We start from the raw sequence: 20,005 nt of genomic DNA on the forward strand, positions 1-20,005 counted from the left end.
ATGAATGTAAGAGAAATTTGACTTTTGACTATTTCATTCACATAAATCTCCATATTGGAATATGTCTTTTTTCATTATATAACAATAAAATAATATAAGATGAATTTGGTTTTAGTTATTCACATTAAATTATCCATTTATTCATTATATAGTAATGAATAACTAATAATTTCAACAATATTTAATTTTTTAATTATTAATTTATTTAATTTTATCATATTTTACTATTCTACCTATTATATATTAATTAATAATTATATTCTTATTAAATTAATATATTATTATGATGAAATATGTGATAGAAAGAAAGAGAGAGATAATGATTAATAAAATATATATTTTATGTATGTGCAGTAACTTTTAAATTTACAAAAATTTTTGCTGTAACTAAATTTTAAATATAATATTTAATCTATTATGAATATATTTTGTCATCTAAAAACTGAATACTTAAATGTATTTAACTTTTAACTACTTGAGGATGTTCTAAACGTACGGATTGTTTGGGCTCATCTGTTTATCTTTCTTACCAAAGGAGGCATAAAATTTTCAATAGGAAAGTAGCTGGAAAGAAATAGTCATTTTGGCACTGCCACTGCTACGCGCAAGATTTTATTTTATTTTTTAAATTTTTTTATTTTATTTTATATGAGAACGTCTTTCTACTTCAGCTGAGATCTTCGCAGGATCTCTCTCAGATCTCGACGGGTAAGTCAAGGGAAAAGCTTTGCGTTCAATTTCAGCGAGAGAAAGAGGAGAGAGTGGAGTTGCACGATCCATTTTGATATCTCTTCTCTCTCTCTCTCTCTCTCAGAACACAGATCTAAAATTTTCTCCAAGAAAAAAAACGGGGGGGAAGCTGAGCTTCTAGAAAAACGTATCGTCATGGATTTGCGCTCGTACCCTAGAATCACTTTTCCCTCTCTCTTCTTACTCATTCTCTTCACCGCCTTCGTCTTATGGGTTGCCCACCCCGTCTCTGCGCAGGTCTCTCCTCTCTTTCTCTCTCTCTCTCGACATATATTTATATGTATAGATGTATTTACGAGTTTGTGTTACTTAATTTTGTTGTCTTGTTCTAACATAGGAATCTGTGTTTGGAACCGAGAAGGAGAAATCTAGTGGATCCGAAGATCTGGGCCGCCGTAGCAAGGTACTCTCACATCTCCCTCTCTCTCTCTCTCTCTCTCTCTCTAATATACTGTTTGGCTGCTGAGAAAATTGACTAGAAACAATGTAATAAAATTTTACCATATGCACAATATTTGAATTCTGGACGTTATATTCTTGTAAGTGAATATTTAAATTTTGGTTATTTTGACGGGGAGGACCGAGGCAAAGTAGTGTTTTTTGTTATTAAGTGAGGCAAAAGAAATTATATAATTTATGTAAAAAAAATGAAAAGTCCACGTTAGAAGTTTGAAGGCTTCCAAATAGCATTTTTGTACTTATAAAAAAGAATTAATTTGTGTACAGATTAATTTGAGTAACTTCAAGAATATTGGGGACAAGGTTGTCATGGATTCTGTTGGCGTCGGTCTCCGCTTGGACCCCGAAGGGCTTGGAATGTTCGATGCCTTTTTAACTAGCTTGTCAATGATTCTTGTCAGTGAGGTTGGTGCATTCAATTCCTTGTGTTGTTTAGCAAAGGTTTAGGCAAAACTTCTCTATAGTCTCTCATGTTTATTTTTATTCTCTTTAATAAAATTTCCAGACAAACCCCTAGGGGTTGGCTCAAGTGGTAAAGGCCTTGGGCTTGGGGGTATGCTCTCCCAGGTCTAAGGTTTAAATCTCTTTGGGTGTAAACAATCTCTAGGGATCATCGGACTGGGGGACTTTTCCCTTGAATTACCTGAGGTGCACTTGTGGGAAACTCTTTGCCGAGGGCCTGTGCACCCCCGGGATTAGTCGGGATGCTGTTCCTGGACACCCGGTGGCAATAAAAAAATAAATAAAATTTCCAGACAGTAAAAGCATGAAAATGAGTCGCATTAACAAACAAGTGACTAAGCCTGATTTTTGGTCTGGCTATATCATAGAGGCTGCTTTCTGTATGGGATTGCTGTTTATTGACGTGATGATTTTTGCCTCTTTAAATGACAATTTTGCTGATAGATTGGAGATGAGACATTTATAATAGCAGCTCTGATGGCAATGCGTCACCCCAAGTCAATTGTTTTATCTGGTGCGCTCACTGCCTTGGTTGTAATGACAGTAAGTTGGCTAAGTTTCTCTGAGTGCAATACTTGAATAATTTCTTTTGCCCCTTGCTCTCTTTATGTTGTTCTGATGGTGTTATGAATTTCTTGGTTCTGTAACAGAATGGTTCCAGTAACTACAATGCTCTGCTAAGTACTCTTTTGTCTTATTGCTATCAAGATTGAAAATGTTGTACATGTCATTTAGGTACTATCTACTGGGCTTGGTAGGATTGTGCCAAATTTAATATCCAGAAAGCATACCAATAGCGCAGCTACAGGTATATGCATTGTTTTCTTCTTTTGTCTTTGTTTTCCTCCATTTTGAAACCTCACGTTTAGTACATTGATCATCCGAAATGCTATATGTGCTTATATAGTTTTGTTTTTATGTTTTTTTTTTTTTTTTTAAATGAGTCTCTATTTTTGCTTTTTTATTTTTTGCGGCCTGTTTAATTGATTCTGTCCTCCCTTGCACATTACTCATAGATAGTGAATCATGTAGAAAATTGACTGTAGTCTAGCAGTGTTGACTTAAAATTACTTGTGATTATATGGAAATATCAAATCAACATTCAATTATCTGGCAATAGCACTTGGATAATCATATGAAGAACTTAATCTGCATCCAAAATAAGTGTTTCCTGAGTACAAGCCATGCACATGCCAGTTTTGATGAGGTTGGTTCCTGGTTACTATTGGCTATTGAACTCCAAAGGCTTAGGTCATATTTGGGACCAAAGAGTTTTTGTAAGATTTTTTCAAAATTTTCCTCTCAATCAAAACATCTTTACATGAAAACAATCTCAAACATCAAAACGTCTTAACTCGATTTTTGTAACAAACAAAAACCAAACCAACCCCACCACCTTTTCAATCCCCAATAAAACCTCTAAAAAATTTTCTTAATCCATATAGAGTTTTGATGGGTCTACCACTTTCATAAAACCCCATAAAACTTATTTTAAAAATTTTTCTCAAAAGTCTCAGTAATTTTTAAAACAATCTTACATCAAAAGATCCCCTTTGAAAATTTTTAGTGCTGGCTATACTACCTGAATTGAAGTTATTGATACTTTTTCTCGATGGATTACAGTATGTCCTTGCTAAGAGCTCAAATCACTGTATAATTGCATAAAAAAGAGCTCAAATCACTGTATCAAACTGTTATGTTGTACTGTCTTTGCTGTATCTCTACCAAGTTGTGATTGAACCTTTGAATCTTTCATTCCCTCTTCCAACTCTTGGATTTGTATTGAACTTTTAAATAATGGTTATTTTTCTATGAAATTACTTGTGCTGTCCCATATTGTTTGTCCATCTAGAAAATATTTAATTTTTACCTTTAGGGGACATCAGCTATTGCTTTTAAGTGGACACCATTCTTTTCTTTCAAATAAAAGTTTTCTAGTTCCCAAATTACTCTCCTTAATTTAAACATGAATCAACAAATGAACCCCATATTTGACTTCTTAAATAAATTAAAGGGTAAGTTGATACAGGTCTTTAATTTGCCTATTTTTTATATAAGAAATTGATAATTTCATTGATGAAAACGAAAGGTGTAGCCCAATTACACAGGATGTATACAGCAGAAACACGTAATGAGAAATAGAAAAGGATTTAATGAAATCATGAAAACTTGGTCCATTGAAGTCTAGCAATTGCATAATGTGTGAAATGCATAGCATTTTAGCACAATTAAAATGGAATAGAGGATAAACAATATGTAACAGGTGGTGGATAACATTTTTTTGCATATGAATAGGTAAATGAACTTAAGATTTCCGTATTGTTTTAATATGCAGTTCTGTATGCATTTTTTGGATTGCGTTTACTTTACATTGCCTGGAGATCAGATTCAAAAGCTTCTCAGAAGAAAGAGATGGAAGAAGTATGTAGTTCATGAACTCAAATCTACCTTTAGATTTGTATATATTACCTTCCATTCGGGCATCTGATACCACTTTCATAATTTATGGATGTCTATACGAAAATGGTACTTATATGTCTACCTGCATAGTAAATTCTTGCATATGTTTGTTTTTATGTCTATCATAATTGAATGACGTATATATTTCATAATTGAATGAAATATACAATTGGTGTGCTTGGGCTACCGTCTTTATCAATAAAGTCCGATTACTCAAAAAAAAAAAAAAAAAGAGAAACTGTTCCAGACTGTGGTATGTGAAAATAACTTGGGAATGTGAACCCATGATGCCAATCTGCATTAGATATGTTAGTTGGGATAGATCTTAACCGTCTTGCAGAACTACCAGATTTGCAAGCTTTTCCTCGACAGACCCATGTGTTATTTGGTTCCATCAGCACTTCACCATTGGATCCCATCTTGTTTACATCACTAGTACTTAGAGTATATGCTGGATATAAATTAAACTCCACAATAGTCTGTGATGTATAGTGGCACTTTTTCCACTCATGCTATGCTTGTATTTTATGCATTACGTAAAGTTACTGCAAAGTAAAGAGGGCTGTAGCAGTTTCCTCCATGCATTGATTTCCACATATGCACAAAGGACCATTGAGCCGTCTAATGATATTGAATTTAGTTTTTCTTTTTGTCCACGTTTCTCTTGCAAAATGCCCAAATATACCTAGACTTTTAAGAGATGCAGGGTTTAGCTCTTATGATTCAAATCTTTCCACATGATCCAATTTTTTAACCAGCCCTGACATTTCCCACATGACGTGTCAGCTTGGGTAGTGGTAGGTTTTCTCTCCCTCCAACGAGAGTTAGGTTGGGGTACACATTAGGATTGGTGGAATACCAAATTGTGACTCCATTATTAAGATGAGGAATGCCAATGTCACGCCTCGTGCCTAGGGGTGACCCTTTCAACCATATTTATACTAGTCATATCTATACATGTCATATCTATACTAGTCGTGACAAAAATATCACATCTACACTAGTCATGACTAAAATCTCATTTCAATGTTCAACAGAGAATAATGTAGAGAATAACCCAATTAGTTTTAAATCATAGAATATGCAAGTTTCTCAAAATCGATCTCTATTAGCTTCTAGGCAAAGTTTGGCATAGGATCACCGCTTACTTGAACTTGTTAATATCTCTGAATTGCCTCACAATAGAGTCAAGCGAAAGTCAATCAACACCTAAACATAATTAACACAATCTACGAGTTAACAGAATTAGCCATTGTTTTTAAGAATAAAACAGATCATAGCAAAAATCCTATAACTCTCTCTAGTGGTCCATAATACATTAAATACATTTAAAGGCCAATTCGCCTATGACCTGGATTTATCAAGACCCATATATCCAATTCTATTTCTTCCGAGTACCTTCGCTTAACTCAAAGGTGACACGCTGGCCATTGTTAAAACCCAAATTTCCTCTCATTAGCCAAGACATGTATTAAACAAACATTAGATTTTCCTACCATGTCCCAATTTGGACAGTCACAATGACTCCAATAGAGTTTCCCTTAAAATCAACTTTTTACCCGGGTCAACTCGGACTATACCCCAATTCCACCCGTAATACCCCAATTTGCCAAACAACCCACAATCCAACATCCACATCCCCATAATCATCAATTTGAGACATTCACTATACCTACTTGATACTATGCTATGGCATGCTCGGTTTCATGCTCATACTAGACTCGGCTTAGGGTTTCTAACTATGTGACATACTTGCCTTTATGCTTATGACATACTCGGGTCTATGGCTCATGACATGCTCGGTTAAAGGCTTGCATCATGCTCGGTTTGGCTTCTATCATTCTCAGTTTAGGGCTTAGCCAAGCAATACATGCTCGGTTTAGGGTTCATGGGACTTTCTATCTAACATATCATATTAAGCTTAGGGTTTTAGTGCTTCTAGTGGAGTGGGAGCTCATCCAAGGGCAAATCGAGACCTTACATGGATGGGGAAGCCGAGAGCTTTGGGGTTTAAAAACCCTAATTCCTCTTGACTTATGGTCGGTTCTAGGGGTGCTCTAACATGCTTGGTTGGGACATACAATGAGTGGTTGTGGATGATGATAGGCCTATGCATAAAGCGCTAGGACCCACTCCGTCTGAGATACTCGATATAGCCCACCCGATCAAAGACGAGTTCATCGGATCTAAATCTCCTATCGGGTTTAAACACCCAATTTTCGTCGAAACCGACGACCCAAAAAGGTAGAGTACCTTTGGCCTCATCTTGAACAATATTTGATGCGAATGATGCCAATAACTTCTAATTCCACTCTAGATGAAAAAATCACTGTCATTGATCTCATGGTTTGGGTCGGAGTGTTTAGTTTTCTTCAGAACCAATAGTGGCTTCTTCAACAAGACTTTCGATCTCGTCAATTCAAGATACCCAACCGTAAAAGTATACACCTCTTGAGAAGAAGGGCGGCAGAGGATGCCGATTTGGAGGTTTTGGAGGCGGCCTTGGAAGGAAGGTTGAGCTTCTACTGCCCCTTGCAACTCTAAGATTGCCCATTTGGGGCAATTCCCTTCACCGCAAAACAAAGAGGGTAGCCACCCTCTTTGTTCTGCATCACCGTTCTCCATCGCCAGATCTGGACTAAGAAGAGGTCGTACCTCAAAATCCCATTTGGACAAAACAAAACAAAAAGCCTTTCAATCGGCGGGTCTTTTCTCTGCTCCTCCTCTGGAACCTCTCGTCTCCTTTCAATCTGAGTTGGTTTCTATGTTTTCATTCCTTTCGTGGGCATAAAGAATGTTCAAGGAGTGCCCTCACCCAGATGAGAAGCAGAGGTTGCAGTTAAGTCGGGAGCTAGTCTTGGCTCCTCGCCAGATCAAGTTTTGGTCCCAGAACCGGAGGACCTAGATGAAGGTATTGCTCATTTTCTCAAGGCATTGAGCTGATAACAGTGTGCTACGAGCAGAGAATGACAAGATCCGTTGCGAGAACAGCAATTCAAGCCATCTGGGGAAGAAGAAGAAGAAGAAGAAGAAGAAGAAGGAAAAAAAAGAAAAGAAAAGAAAAGAAAAAAAGAATGGTTCGCCAGATCACGTGCATGTCTCAAAAAAAAGAAAAAGAAAAAAAAATGATAATTTTTACCCAATCCGAATGGTTCGGGTCGGGTTATTTTTCCTTGTCCATAGCTGTGGGCCAAGTTAGGTCGGGCCAAACAAGTGTTTGGGCGGGCCAATGTGCAGGCCTAGATGATGATGTGCTCGGGTATAGGGTGGTTTAATCTGGTGACGTGTGTGTGCTCGGGTATATGGTGCTCAACCCGTGACCTAAGTGTGTGTAAGTGCTCAGGTAGGGGTGGCTAACCTATGACATGCATGTGTGTGTGATGGTGTGAGAAAATACAAGAGAAACTTACCTATGGACTAGGATGGTGCATGGCGTGGGAATGCGTGGTGGTGGTGGCTGAATATGTTGCTTGTGAAGTGGGTAGGGTGTGACTTGAATTGTGGAGAGATAGAGATAGCAAGGGGTGTGTGTCACCAATGAGAGGAATGAAGTGTGTGTGTGCCGAGTTTAGGGTCTATATATAGAGTTTGTACATGATCTTGAGAAATAAGGTGCTACCACTCGGGGTGTTCCTACCTACGATGAGCACAGTTCTCATAGTTTGAATCTTAGACCAAGAGAGTGCATACCCCAAAGACTAAATCATATTATGTAAATACTCAAATCTTTTTCACAATGCTTTTGGGAATAGCAGAATTTCCTTCCCAATAGAAAGACACTTTAATTAGCTTCACAATACAACCATTTAATTCTTTTTTTCATTGGCTTTTCAATAGTCTTTTGAACTGCCAGGAAAAACTTTTACAACTTCCTAGGGAAAAAAAAGCACCCCCATTTCTTTGTGTTGCTTGATAGCAATTGTCTTTCTTGTAACTACTTGGGGCAGTTTTTGGGGGGCCACAAAATCACACTTTCTTTCTTGTAAGTACTTGGGCTTGATGGAATCTGTATCCTTGTAAGACTTTCTATATATAACCACAGATGGCCAGATCTGTCTGAGTGGTTTCCCAAACTTGAGATCTATGTCAACCCCTTTCTCCCACAGCTTTCACCATTTGAGATCTATGGTGCAATGGTTCTGTAGATTCAATTGTTGTACACTGCCAAGTAAATGGATGTATGGGTGTGGATGGCCGAAGATATGGGGTGTTTGTCATAGTGGGCTTGTGTTGGTTGAAGGGATGTCGATGCCTTTAGAGTTGTAAATGGTTGGTGTTTTATTGAGTATCTGGGGTTTGTAGTGGTGTTATTTCTTACTTCCAAATAAAAGGATCTGGATTGGGTTGGCTCCAAAAGTGAGTGGAGTCGGAGGAATCAAAAGTGGTTTTTGTTCCCAAACTTACATGGAGTCTGAAGATGGAAAGATTTTTTCTGAGCTGATTGGGTTGGAACACACCTGTAGATTCATTTTTTTTTTGTTTTAAGTTCTGTTATTTTTTCAACTCTCCCATATACATTCTAATTTATTGGCAGTATTGAAGGATGTTGCTTTAAATAGCATGTACTGTCCTGCAATTTCAACTTCTTTAGTTCTATATTTTGTGAATTGCTACTGTCTTTAATTTGGTTTTTCCTTGTATCTAGGTAGAAGAGAAACTTGAGACTGGACAAGGAAAAACAACATTCCGTCGTGCCTTTTCCAGATTCTGTACACCGATATTTTTGGAGGTATGCCATGTACACATGATTCTTATTTCTTTTTAACCTTCAATATGCTAGAAGTGATGATTCTTTTCCTTTTTTGTTTATTAAGTCTTCATTTGCAGCACATGACCCCAAGGGGTTGGCCCAAGTGGTGAAGGCCTTAGTCTTGGGGTATCACTCCCTTCAAGGTCCTAGGTTCAACACTTCATGGGTGCAAACAATCCTTTGGGGCCATAACCCCTGGTTAAAAACTAGTGATTTAACCAGTTCCGTGTAAGGAAACTTTCGAGGGTACGGTGCACGAGACCGAGATTTACTCTGTAAGGGTAGGTCCGAAGAGCCCTGCCTTGGAGAGGTTCCGTGACATTAAAAAAAACGAAAAAAGAAAAAAGAGAAAAAGTCTTCATTTGCAGCACATATAAATTATGTTTGATCCAAAAGGGGTAAATAAACAAGACATGCTCCATGGTTCTATGATCTGTGTTATGGTGGAGTATATCCAATACTGACTCCTTTATGAGTTATTTGTTTTGAGGCTTATTTTAACAATCATATCTGATGAAAAGCAAATACCGTTTTAATCTTTGCAGTCATTTGTATTAACATTTCTAGCAGAGTGGGGAGACCGTAGCCAGATAGCGACAATTGCTGTAAGCAGATTCCTGGTTTCTATTCTCCACGTAGTTTGTTGTGGCTCATTTTACTTTGCTTCAGGGTGTCTGTACTTCATGAATGAATTGAATTTCTTCATCTTTATTCCATATATGGTTATTGCCTATATTTTGCTTCTTTCACTTGTGCGGAACTATTTGGGGTTCATATATTTGATGCTTCACTTTGCATAGCCTCTGTTGTTATTCTCTTTGAATTTGGTTTCAAGATGTTATCTGGATTGTTGGTGTTAGATAATGGAGTAAGGTATTGTTGAGGACAATTATAATGTAGGAAAGCTGTATATTAAAGTTGATGTTTTTTCTTCAAAAGAATCTGTGGACCTTGTTAAAATATTTATGTGATCCCACTGTTTCTCTTATTGATACTGCCTGACCTGAAAAGGGTATAAAGAGGAAACAAAGCTTTCTTTAAATTGGTCGTTGTTTGCTTGTGTATAAAACACAACGTGTGCTTCCACACATGATTGATTATTTCTAAATTTCACTGGTTTCACGAAAAGTAATTCAGTGCATCTTGGACATTTTATGAGTCAACCACACACTGATCTGTCAATCGCTCATTGAAGGATGTACAACCTTGTTTTACTCCACATCTTGGCTGTAGGTAGACTCATAAAGAAAACTCTTAAGAGCTTCTAAAATTGATAAAAACCTGAATAAAAAATAATCTGGCCATGCAAAATAAGTCAAGTACAAAATAATAATTACAATCCAATTACAAATCAAACTCCAAGCTAAAATCAAATTTTAAAAAAATTAAACCATTCTCCAATCATTTTTGCTTGACCGAGATGTCTGTGACACCCCACCCTCTTAGGCTTGTTGAGCTGCTATAGGAAAGTGGGTGCACTGACGTTAAAACATTCATTTTCTACACCTGGCATAAAAGATCCCATAATTAAAATCCTCACTAAAAACTTGATTAAAAGAAATCTCTCAAAATAAACATCTTGTTCCATAGCACATATTTAAATATAATAGTCTAACTTGTGCTAAGCATTACAGAAGCATAAATCATATACTAGTAAAGATAAGAATCCAAATTTTCTTTCTTAAGTTTCAAGCCTCATTGCCAATGTCTACCTCTTGGACAACATCCTCGCCTGCAGCATCCCCTAACTCTTCCTCACCTAGGGTGGGAAAACATTTAAAAAGACCTAAAATGAGTCTAATACTTAGTAAGAACCACATCATGCAGTAAACATAGTATAAACATAGGGTTTTCTTTTAAAACATTGTTCTTTTGAAAACAAGCATAATCATACATAAAACATCAACTGTAAAGCATTAAGAAACATTCATTTTCTTCATCTTCAAGCATAAACATTCATCTTCCTTAACTAACATCATTAACCTTCAATCTTTCGTTACCTTAACCTCATCAATGGCCCTTTACACACTATTAACCCGTGTTAAAGTTGGCAACCCTTGCAATCAATGGTTCTTCTCGGAGCAATCAGCTTAAGAACCAAAACCTTTGGAATGGGTCATCACTAGGTGCACTGCCAAAGATGCATTCTGATGTTGCTATCCGTCCTAACCTCATGCTTTCATACTTTCTTTCTCTTTTCTTTACGGCCTTTGCCTTACTTTTCATAAACATTGCAACATAGTCCTCAATCATACAATCAGTCATGCAATAGTAACATTCTATCATGCATTGGGTTCATAAAATAGGGCTCTCAAAGAAGGGGCTTATACATACATATATACTTTTGAAAACATGCACTATATATATATATATATTTATATACTTTTGAAAAAGAGACTTTCGTATTTAAAGCGATGTGTTGACGAACATGATCATAGTCACTTACCTCGATCCTTAAGCAATTTAAGGTACTCATTCATTTCTTCAAACCTTTCATTTAAACCTATAATGATTTAAGCAATCATGTAAACTTTCTAATCATTAGGCATTGTTGTGCTTCATGCATGGGTCTCTCGGTTGTCTCTATTCCTTGCCTATCACTAGACCTACTTGGTACTATTGTATGCATGGTTTCATGCTTCTAACTATACGACATACTTGGTTCTATGCTTGTGACATACTTGGATTCTAGGGCACATAATATGTTCGGTTCTAAGGCTCATTATGCTCGGGTTATAGAGTTGTATCATTTTCGGTTTGGCTCCTATCGCATTCAGTTTAGGGTTTCACTCATGCTAAGTTTTAGGGCTTCTAGCATACTCAGTTCTAGGGCTTAGACCTTGCTTGGTTCTAGGGTTTCATACTATGCTTGGGGTTTAGGGCTTGGCCTAAACATGCCTACTTGGTTTAGGGTTTAGACTATGCTCGGTTCCTAGGGTTTGCATCATACATGGTTTGGTGCTTTGCCGAGACATGCTTGCTCGGTCTAGGGTTTGTGACTTGTGACTCTTCCTCTCTTCCCTACTTCGCTTAACATATCATAACCTGCTTAGGGTTTTAGTGCATAATAAAGTGGAAGTTTACCTAAGGCAACCAAAATCTGTGCATGGAGAGGCAAGAGGTTTGGGGTTTCAAAACCCTACTTCCGTCGATCAGGAAGATGAGATGGTGGTGGTGATTACGGATGAAGATGTGCTCGGCTAGGGGTGGTTCAATGTGTGTGTGTGCTCAGGTTCATGGTGATCAAACCGTGAGCAAAGTTTGGGTGAGCTCTGTCGTGTCTCTTGTTCGATTGATCCTTGAGAAAGTTCTCTGGCTTGTCTCTTGCTTGACTGAACGTCTAGCAACTGTCCAGCAAACTCTCACCCAATACCTTTTTTACTTGTCTTGTCTCGCTTGAGTGAACTATGTCTTGTCTCTTGTTTGATTGATCCCTGAGAAAGTTCAAGCTAACTCTCTGGCTATTGACCAAACGTCTAGTAGCTGTCCGGCAAACTCTCACCCCATGCCTTTTTTTACTTGCCTTGTGCGATATTTCCTCTTTCAAAGTCCTAGCCTCTTCCGAGCCTCCATGCCTCTTAGAGTTCACTATATGAGGCTACTTTGTTGTAACTTGTCCATTTTAGGTAATGTTCAAGACATTTAGCAGTTATTAGAGTTTTATTTACATCAAATGTCATCTTAAGTAAATTATCAAAAAATGTCATCTTAAGTAAATTTTGAAAGAGAAATGGATTGCCTCATAATAGAACGCTAGCTGTTCAACATTGAAAGACTACCACTGATATATGCTATTGGAAAATGCTTTGTTTTTAGTGTTCTCGAATTTCAAAGTCAATGATGATCTTGTGGAGCAATTATTCTTCTCGACTTGATAGTCAAATATTCATTGATGGATGCATAAATATACTGTCATTTGGACTCTTTGCTGCCTTGACTGAGTTGTAGATGATACCTGGGGTTCCTTGATTGGTAGGTTGTGGTTTGACACCCACGTCCCAGGAGCAGTACTGTGTAGAAGATCTCTATCTCTTTCTGTTCTTTAGACCTTATGATAGTGTGAAGCTATGTAACTGTATTGATGAAGTATTATTTTGCTTAATTTCACAAGCCATGTAGCTTGTCTATAATAGATATTCCCTTTGATTGTACTTATGCCGTGGGGCTAATGTTCTTGGAGTTAAAACTGTAAAAATGACCTCCATTTAAGTGCGCATCATCTTGATCGGAATGGATTATATATGCTTGGTTTCGCAATTTTATAATGCTAGGATCTGGCCGTATGTATTCAGGTTTTCTTTCTTAGTGTTTCTAGATTGATTTGAACAATGAACTGCCATGATTTATATCCCATGTATAATGTTGATCTCACAATAACTTCTGATTCTGCAGCTGGCAACACACAAAAACGCAGTTGGAGTGGCTGTGGGTGCCACAATAGGGCATACCATCTGTACCTCAGTGGCGGTGGTCGGAGGAAGCATGCTAGCTTCCAAGATCTCACAACGCACCGTTGCCACCATTGGCGGGTTACTCTTCCTCGGCTTTTCATTATCTTCCTATTTCTATCCTCCCCTATAACTCTGATACCATAGGCTAACCTGATTCTTTTACAGCCTCATTTATGTTCACTTAAACTTTCTCCTTTTTTGAATGTGTGGTATATTCATAGAAAAAGTTTGTTTAATATGGACTCGTACCAAAATTTTCCAAAATACTTGTTTTTTGTATAATAAGATTTAATGGTATATACTATATAGTGTTTTAGTTTCACATGCTCAGTTTCTTGTTTCTAAGCTTAATAGAAAAATGAACTATTTCTAGATAGCATATGATATCAATCACATGCAATGAGACAATCATTGAAGTTGATATATTTTCACACACTCGAATTGAGTTCTTATATACTCTCTCTCTCTCTCTCTCTCTCTTATTTTATTAACGGGACTCGCATTTAGTATTCCGATGTTTTTGGAGTAACATTTTTTCTAGCCTTGTCACGTTGTCCTTTTTTTGTCAAACTCATGCTTACAGGATCACTAGTATGGAGGGCATGTGCAATGCATATGCTTGATTCCCCCCATGTTTAATAGTTGGTAGAGATTATATTTCTTCATATTGATAATTATGAACTATTAGGTGTTTATTCATCTATTAAAGTTCATGGTGTCTAGAAATTCTATATGTTAGGCCCGAGCCATTTGATCATGCTCTTCCTGCTTCTTAAACATGATTTCAATTTATTATTGACCTCAACAAGTGTGTTGTGACTTTTTTTTGGAAATGAAGCTGTGCACATGTTTGATGTTCATTTCTATTTTATTTTATTTTTTTGGAGCTTTATGACGATGATGGATCAAAAACATTTTTTACTTTGTAGGTTCTCCTAAGGTTAATTAATATCAGATGCCCAGAAATTATGGCTGTGTTTGAGTAGTGGAGTGATATGAGATCATTCTACTACTATTTAATATTTTATATATATATATATATTATATAAGTAATTAGGGGTGAAAGTTGGTTGGTTCGGACCGGAGAAACCGACCGGACTGACCCGGGACCAAGACCGGTGGGTCTCGGTCTTTGAAATAGAGGATCGAAACTTTTTGGTCTGGTCACAATCCAGGGGTTTCCCACCTTGGACTGGACCGATTGAATTTAATATATATATTATTTATATAATAATCGTATAATTAATTATGTAATTTTCATCTAAGTTATCACTATTAAAATTATAAAACTTTAAATATGTTATTAACAAATTAATATTCTATCAATTAACTAATGTATAATATCAATTAATTAATTATATAGTAATTGTATAAGTTAATGTAATTTTTATTTAATTTATTATCATTGACCATATAAAATAATTTTTTATTGAGTTAGTTTCATAATCTATATTAATAATTCACTTCATTTTAATTTAGTATTTTAAAGAAATTTTTTTATTAATTTATTTAAATAAAATAGAATAAAAAAAAATAATTGGGCCAGACGGATCAGACCAATAGCTATCGGTTCAGACTAGACCGATTTACACTCCTACTTTTTACTTATTATTTTACTACTTTTTATTACTATTTATTAATATTTAATATTTTTTTTTTTATTTTTTTTTATAAATTTTTTATTACCATTCACTGATGAGTGCACTTGTGCTTCAAGCTACGTATTTGGATTCTGGAAGCTTTCTTGTTGAAAAGGCATTCTACAACGTTTTTCATGGCATTCACCCTAAGACCTATATCATGATCTACAACCATGATTCAAACATCATCGTCCGAATCGATCATTGTTAAGAAGACTTGAAAAGGATGTAGACCACCTTTAAAAATAAAAAGAGGATGTAGACCATATTTTTTTTACGAGCCAGGTATTACTTTTTTTGACAAGTGCGAGCCAAGTATTACTATATATAGTTGCTTGTGCTTGGTTTCCCTCTCTAGGGATTTGAGAAAAAAGTTATTTCTTTCCAAAAGTCATCCGTGCGACCATGTGAGCTTGCTGGAAGAAGAGAGATGGCTACACCTCGGGCAGGACTAGTCCTTCCTCAGAGAACTCTGCTTGGGCTAAATCTGTATTAACATCTATGGCTTCGGTGAACGCAAATGCAGGTGAGACTGATACAATGAGGCTTCTAAGAAATCCTAGTAGGTGAAAACCCATAGCAATACTATTAATAAGATTAGGAGTATAACTAGTTTGCTTCGGTTCAGTTTTAAACATATTTTAGAATTGAATTGATATACACCGATTTTGAAAGTTTAAGGACTGATACATCGTTTTCGAACAGCTATCATCTGAAAAACAATAGTTATTTTATTGCGCCATAAAATTCTAAAGATTCATCTGAGACTAATGGCGTAAATCATTCTCATTCTCACACTCTTAAGTACCTCTAATGAAGAAAATTGTATTTTTGACACTAAAGTGGTTAAGAAACTAACTATACTAATAGATTAAAACCTATACGATTGCTCGATTCGTGAGACATTTCTGGGATTTTTACAACGTTCCTAAAGTTTAAAGAAATTCATCTACTAAATTTCTAGTGGGTTGTTACAACTATCCTATTATTTGAAGAGTTGCCTAGAGTCATCTACAAATATGATCCAATACCAAACTGTGGCGCTCTGTTTCTCGTGAAGGTTTAGGCGAGACTCCGTGGTGCTAAGGGCGTTGGCCAAAGGTCAACACCCAAGAGGGGACCGAACTAGGGTTGTAATTTTGCAAAGGGAAGTACACGTGAAAGATATTTATTAATATAGTCACAATGGAAATTTAAGTCGATGGTCAGTACCATAGACTTTAAGAAAAGACTTTGAGGCTTGAAATTTTCCAAAGGAAAGTACAATTGAAAGAAATTTAAGAAAAGATGTTGTGATTGCAACACTAAACTGTTTAGTACCATAATAATAATTTTCACAACAAAAGAGCATCTCACCTTTCATTAATTCCCAACAATATTATATCACCCAAAATATCATAATGTTCATGGCCTAAAAACAGCTTATTGAATACAAATGGTTGCCAAACAGAACAATATAATTTCAACCAAAGATAGATACAAGGTTACTACAGTATGGATAGGTCTTTGTACTCAATACTCAAGCGAGTTTGACTCTTCTTCCTTGAGTGTCACACCAAGATCTAAATCTGCATCAAAGTCTATGGTCTTGAAAATGAAATCATAGGTAGTTAGGCGACTATGACAAGACTGCTAATAAGAGATAATGCTATCGAAGATACTATTCACCCCTTGAGTTACGAGTTCAAATAAAACCTAAGTTTTTCTACTTTTTTCTCTTTTGAGATAAAATAATGGCGAAGTGGAAAAACTCCATGACCTTTTTCACATATTTCTCACTAGTAATCTAGGTAGCTCCCTCCCTATTGGTTGACCCCACTCCTCTTCCAATGGTATTGTTCTATTTCTCATATTGCAACATCTTTTTACAATAGGATACATCCATTAAATGTGATGAGAAATTGTGTATGCCAAAGTAGTGCAACATAGGCTTAATATTTTTAGAGTTTTGGGAGAAAAGAGGATTCATTTGGAGTAACTCAAGCTAGGATTATGGTGTTAGTGGCTATTCTACCAAGGTTAGGGGATAATGGTCCTAACATTAATGGCTACTTAATAAAACTTTCGCTCACTAGGTACCTAAAGCTGATTTTTTCTCATACTAGTAATGCCCCAATTTGAAATAATAATTAGAGCTGTAGAATATCTTTGCACATTCCTTGTGACGTTACTATGTTAATGTCATAACAAAAATGCAATGACAATTTTATATGCATAGGACTGTAGCTTTACAAAACTGTAAACTTGCCTTTTAGGAGGCATACAAATCGTCAAAGCTTTCTAAACATAACTTTATAGGATAAAATCTAAAACCTTATGAAAGATGTTGGGGACATCGCATTCACCTAAAAACAATTTCAGAAACTCTATCTAGGGCATATATTTATTGTTCAACCCCAAAAATTTCTATTATGTAAATGTCCCTAAATGCTGAGGTCTCTCATGGCTCACCTCAAGATGTTATAGTGGAATAAATTCCAATTAACGTATCTTTTGTCATATGAAATATACATAGCTACTACTAATGGACTAGTTTTTCCCTTTTCCTTGGGAGTCTCTGTCTTTGTATTCTATTTATCCAAAAGTATTTACTTTGTAGGGCTTTGTATTTGTCTCGTCAAACTAAACAAGGTCTTCATAGTGCCTTGTCGATGTTAGCCTGAACAAGGTTTTGGAAGTGCTTAAAACTCTCAGAAACAACCTAGGCAATAACTGGAGTGCAAGTCATAACTCAACACTCTATAGCTTAATTCCTAAGCTTAGCTTTCTATTGATAATATTCCCCTAAGTGCTCTGCATTCCATAGATGAGGCAAGGCTTGTACTTCTAATAGCATTAACATTAGATGATGGATAATATCTAGTAAGCAAACCTGTAACTAAGAATCATAAAAAAACTCCCACATTGGATTATTTAAACTAAACTAAATGTGATTATATATATATATATATATAAATACACTTTGAAGCTATCGTGTGATGGTGGCTTTATGAGTGGCGGTTTGGTCTCCCATCAACTACTATTTGTGCTGACAAAAGCAGTCATAGTACACTAGGAAAGTGGGGGGAAACGTCCTAAATAAACTTTAGTTTGTTGGCACTTTGTGATGGGCCTTAACCGATTGGCCTCACTTTGGGGTATAAAGAGAGTTTGGTTTGGGGTTTCGGTTTTTAATAAGCTCAAATTCAACTTTTCTTGACCCAATGAAATTACCAAGATATAAAAGACTAAAAGAGGTAATTACATGAATTTGAGTAGTTAATGGCATGTGAAATTTATTTAATCAAATGAGTAATCATTTAAGCTAAAACTGAAAAAATAGGGTTTGGGTTAACCGTTTGGGGTTATGGAGACCTTTTAGGGTTTGGAGCTTCCACCATGATTTTGGGGTTTCAACTGGATCTCAATGGTTTAGAGTTGCACTAGGTTTGAAACCCTCTTTAGTTTGCCACAAAGTGCTTGGTTGAATGGAATAGTGTTTGGCGTAGGTGGCATGATTACAATGGTTGATTTTTCCTTCCATTCCTTCACATCTCCTTCTCATGGTTCCTATTACTTCTTAGTGTCAAGTGTCCACTATGTACCAAGTGTGACTAAGATATTTTCAAGTGTCTATTAAAATTCCTCAAGACTGATTTTGGACAATTCACACAATGATTTAACCAGCGACTGAACTATGTGTCACATGGCACTATCTTAAGTGTTACTATTCACTCTAAAAAGGCAAAAATAAACATTACACCATAAAATTCTAAATAATCATACGAACCTAGTGGTGCAATTCGTTTCACAAAATTCAACTCTTAAGTGCCTCAATAAAATCAAAAGACATTTTCAAACACGTTTCATCCGAAAAATGAAAAACGTATTATTACATCGCAAATTCCTAAATATTCATTTAAGATCAATGGTGCAAACTATTTCTTAATCTCATATTCCTAAGTACCTCAAATAGATAAAACGACACTTGTGTTACCATGGTTGGATAGAAAACTGACTATATTGACAAGATAAAACCTAAGCAGTCGCTCGATTCGTGAAATATTTTTGGGATTTCACGACGCTCCTAAGGTTTAAAGAACTCATCCAGTGAATTTTTGGCGAGCTATTACATTACCCATTTCCGAGTGAAAATGAGAAAATATTGCTATGGGTAAAGGTGGGATATGGGTAGTAGTTGATTGATTGACCAAGAGCACTCACTTCTTATCGGTCGTTACTGTGTATACGATGAGTAAGCTCACCCAGTTGTACATAAAGGAAGTGGTGAGGTTACGTGGAGTCCCCAAGACTATAGTATCATATCGGGACCTTAGATTTACGTCTCACTTTTAGAGGAGTTTGCAAGGGGCGATGGGAATGAGACTGAAGTTCAGCAGTGCCTACCACCCTCAGACGAATGGACATTCAAAAAGGACTATCCAAACATTGGAGGACATGCTAAGGGCATGTATTGAATTTGTGTATAATAATAGTTACCAGACGACTATCTAGATGGTCCCTTATGAAGCACATATGGATGGGAGTATAGATTGCCTATCTATTGGGATGAAGTAAGAGAGATCCGGTTATTCAGACTATAGATTATCCAGGAAATGGCGGAGCAAGTCAAACTCATATGGGCAAGGATGGCTACTGCCCAAAGTGGACAAAATAGTTACACTAACAATAAGAGGAGAGAATTAACCTTTGAGGAAGGGGATTGGGTGTACCTTAAGGTGTCCCAATGAAAAATGAAAGTTGAGCCTAAGATATATTGGACTTTACCGAGTAATGGAAAGGGTCGGCCTAGTGGGATTTTGAGTTTGGTTGCCTGAGGAATATGAGAGTATTCAAAACGTGCTCCACATTTCCTCACTTAAGAGAAGTTTCGAGAACCAACGGCCTCGGGTAATTGAACCAGATCGAGTTTAGTTACAACCAAATCTTACATACGAAGAAATATTGATATGTATGATAGATATGAAAGAGCAGAGATTGAGATCTAAGGTCGTACCTTTGGTAAAGGTACAGTGGAGGAATGCGGGAAATGA

General features: G+C 36.4%; 1 protein-coding gene across 2 annotated transcripts; it reads left to right on the forward strand.

The window, feature by feature from the left end:
* The first annotated feature begins 481 nt into the window (after positions 1-481).
* On the forward strand, positions 482-13,662 carry LOC109004266 (GDT1-like protein 4). 2 transcript variants are annotated; one of them, XM_018982771.2, is made up of 10 exons: positions 482-708; positions 815-987; positions 1,088-1,153; positions 1,477-1,614; positions 2,116-2,214; positions 2,407-2,479; positions 4,007-4,092; positions 8,777-8,860; positions 9,427-9,486; positions 13,274-13,662. In XM_018982771.2, the coding sequence occupies exons 2-10, from the start codon at positions 886-888 to the stop codon at positions 13,460-13,462; spliced, it is 897 nt and encodes a 298-aa protein (XP_018838316.1). In that variant the 5' UTR covers positions 482-708; positions 815-885; the 3' UTR covers positions 13,463-13,662. The 2 variants fall into 2 exon arrangements, with proteins under 2 accessions (XP_018838316.1, XP_018838315.1); XM_018982770.2 differs by having other exon boundaries at positions 546-987.
* Positions 13,663-20,005: the final 6,343 nt, after the last annotated feature.

This window comes from Juglans regia, chromosome 7, assembly GCF_001411555.2.
Source record: "Juglans regia cultivar Chandler chromosome 7, Walnut 2.0, whole genome shotgun sequence".
NCBI classification, from domain to species: Eukaryota; Viridiplantae; Streptophyta; class Magnoliopsida; order Fagales; family Juglandaceae; genus Juglans; species Juglans regia.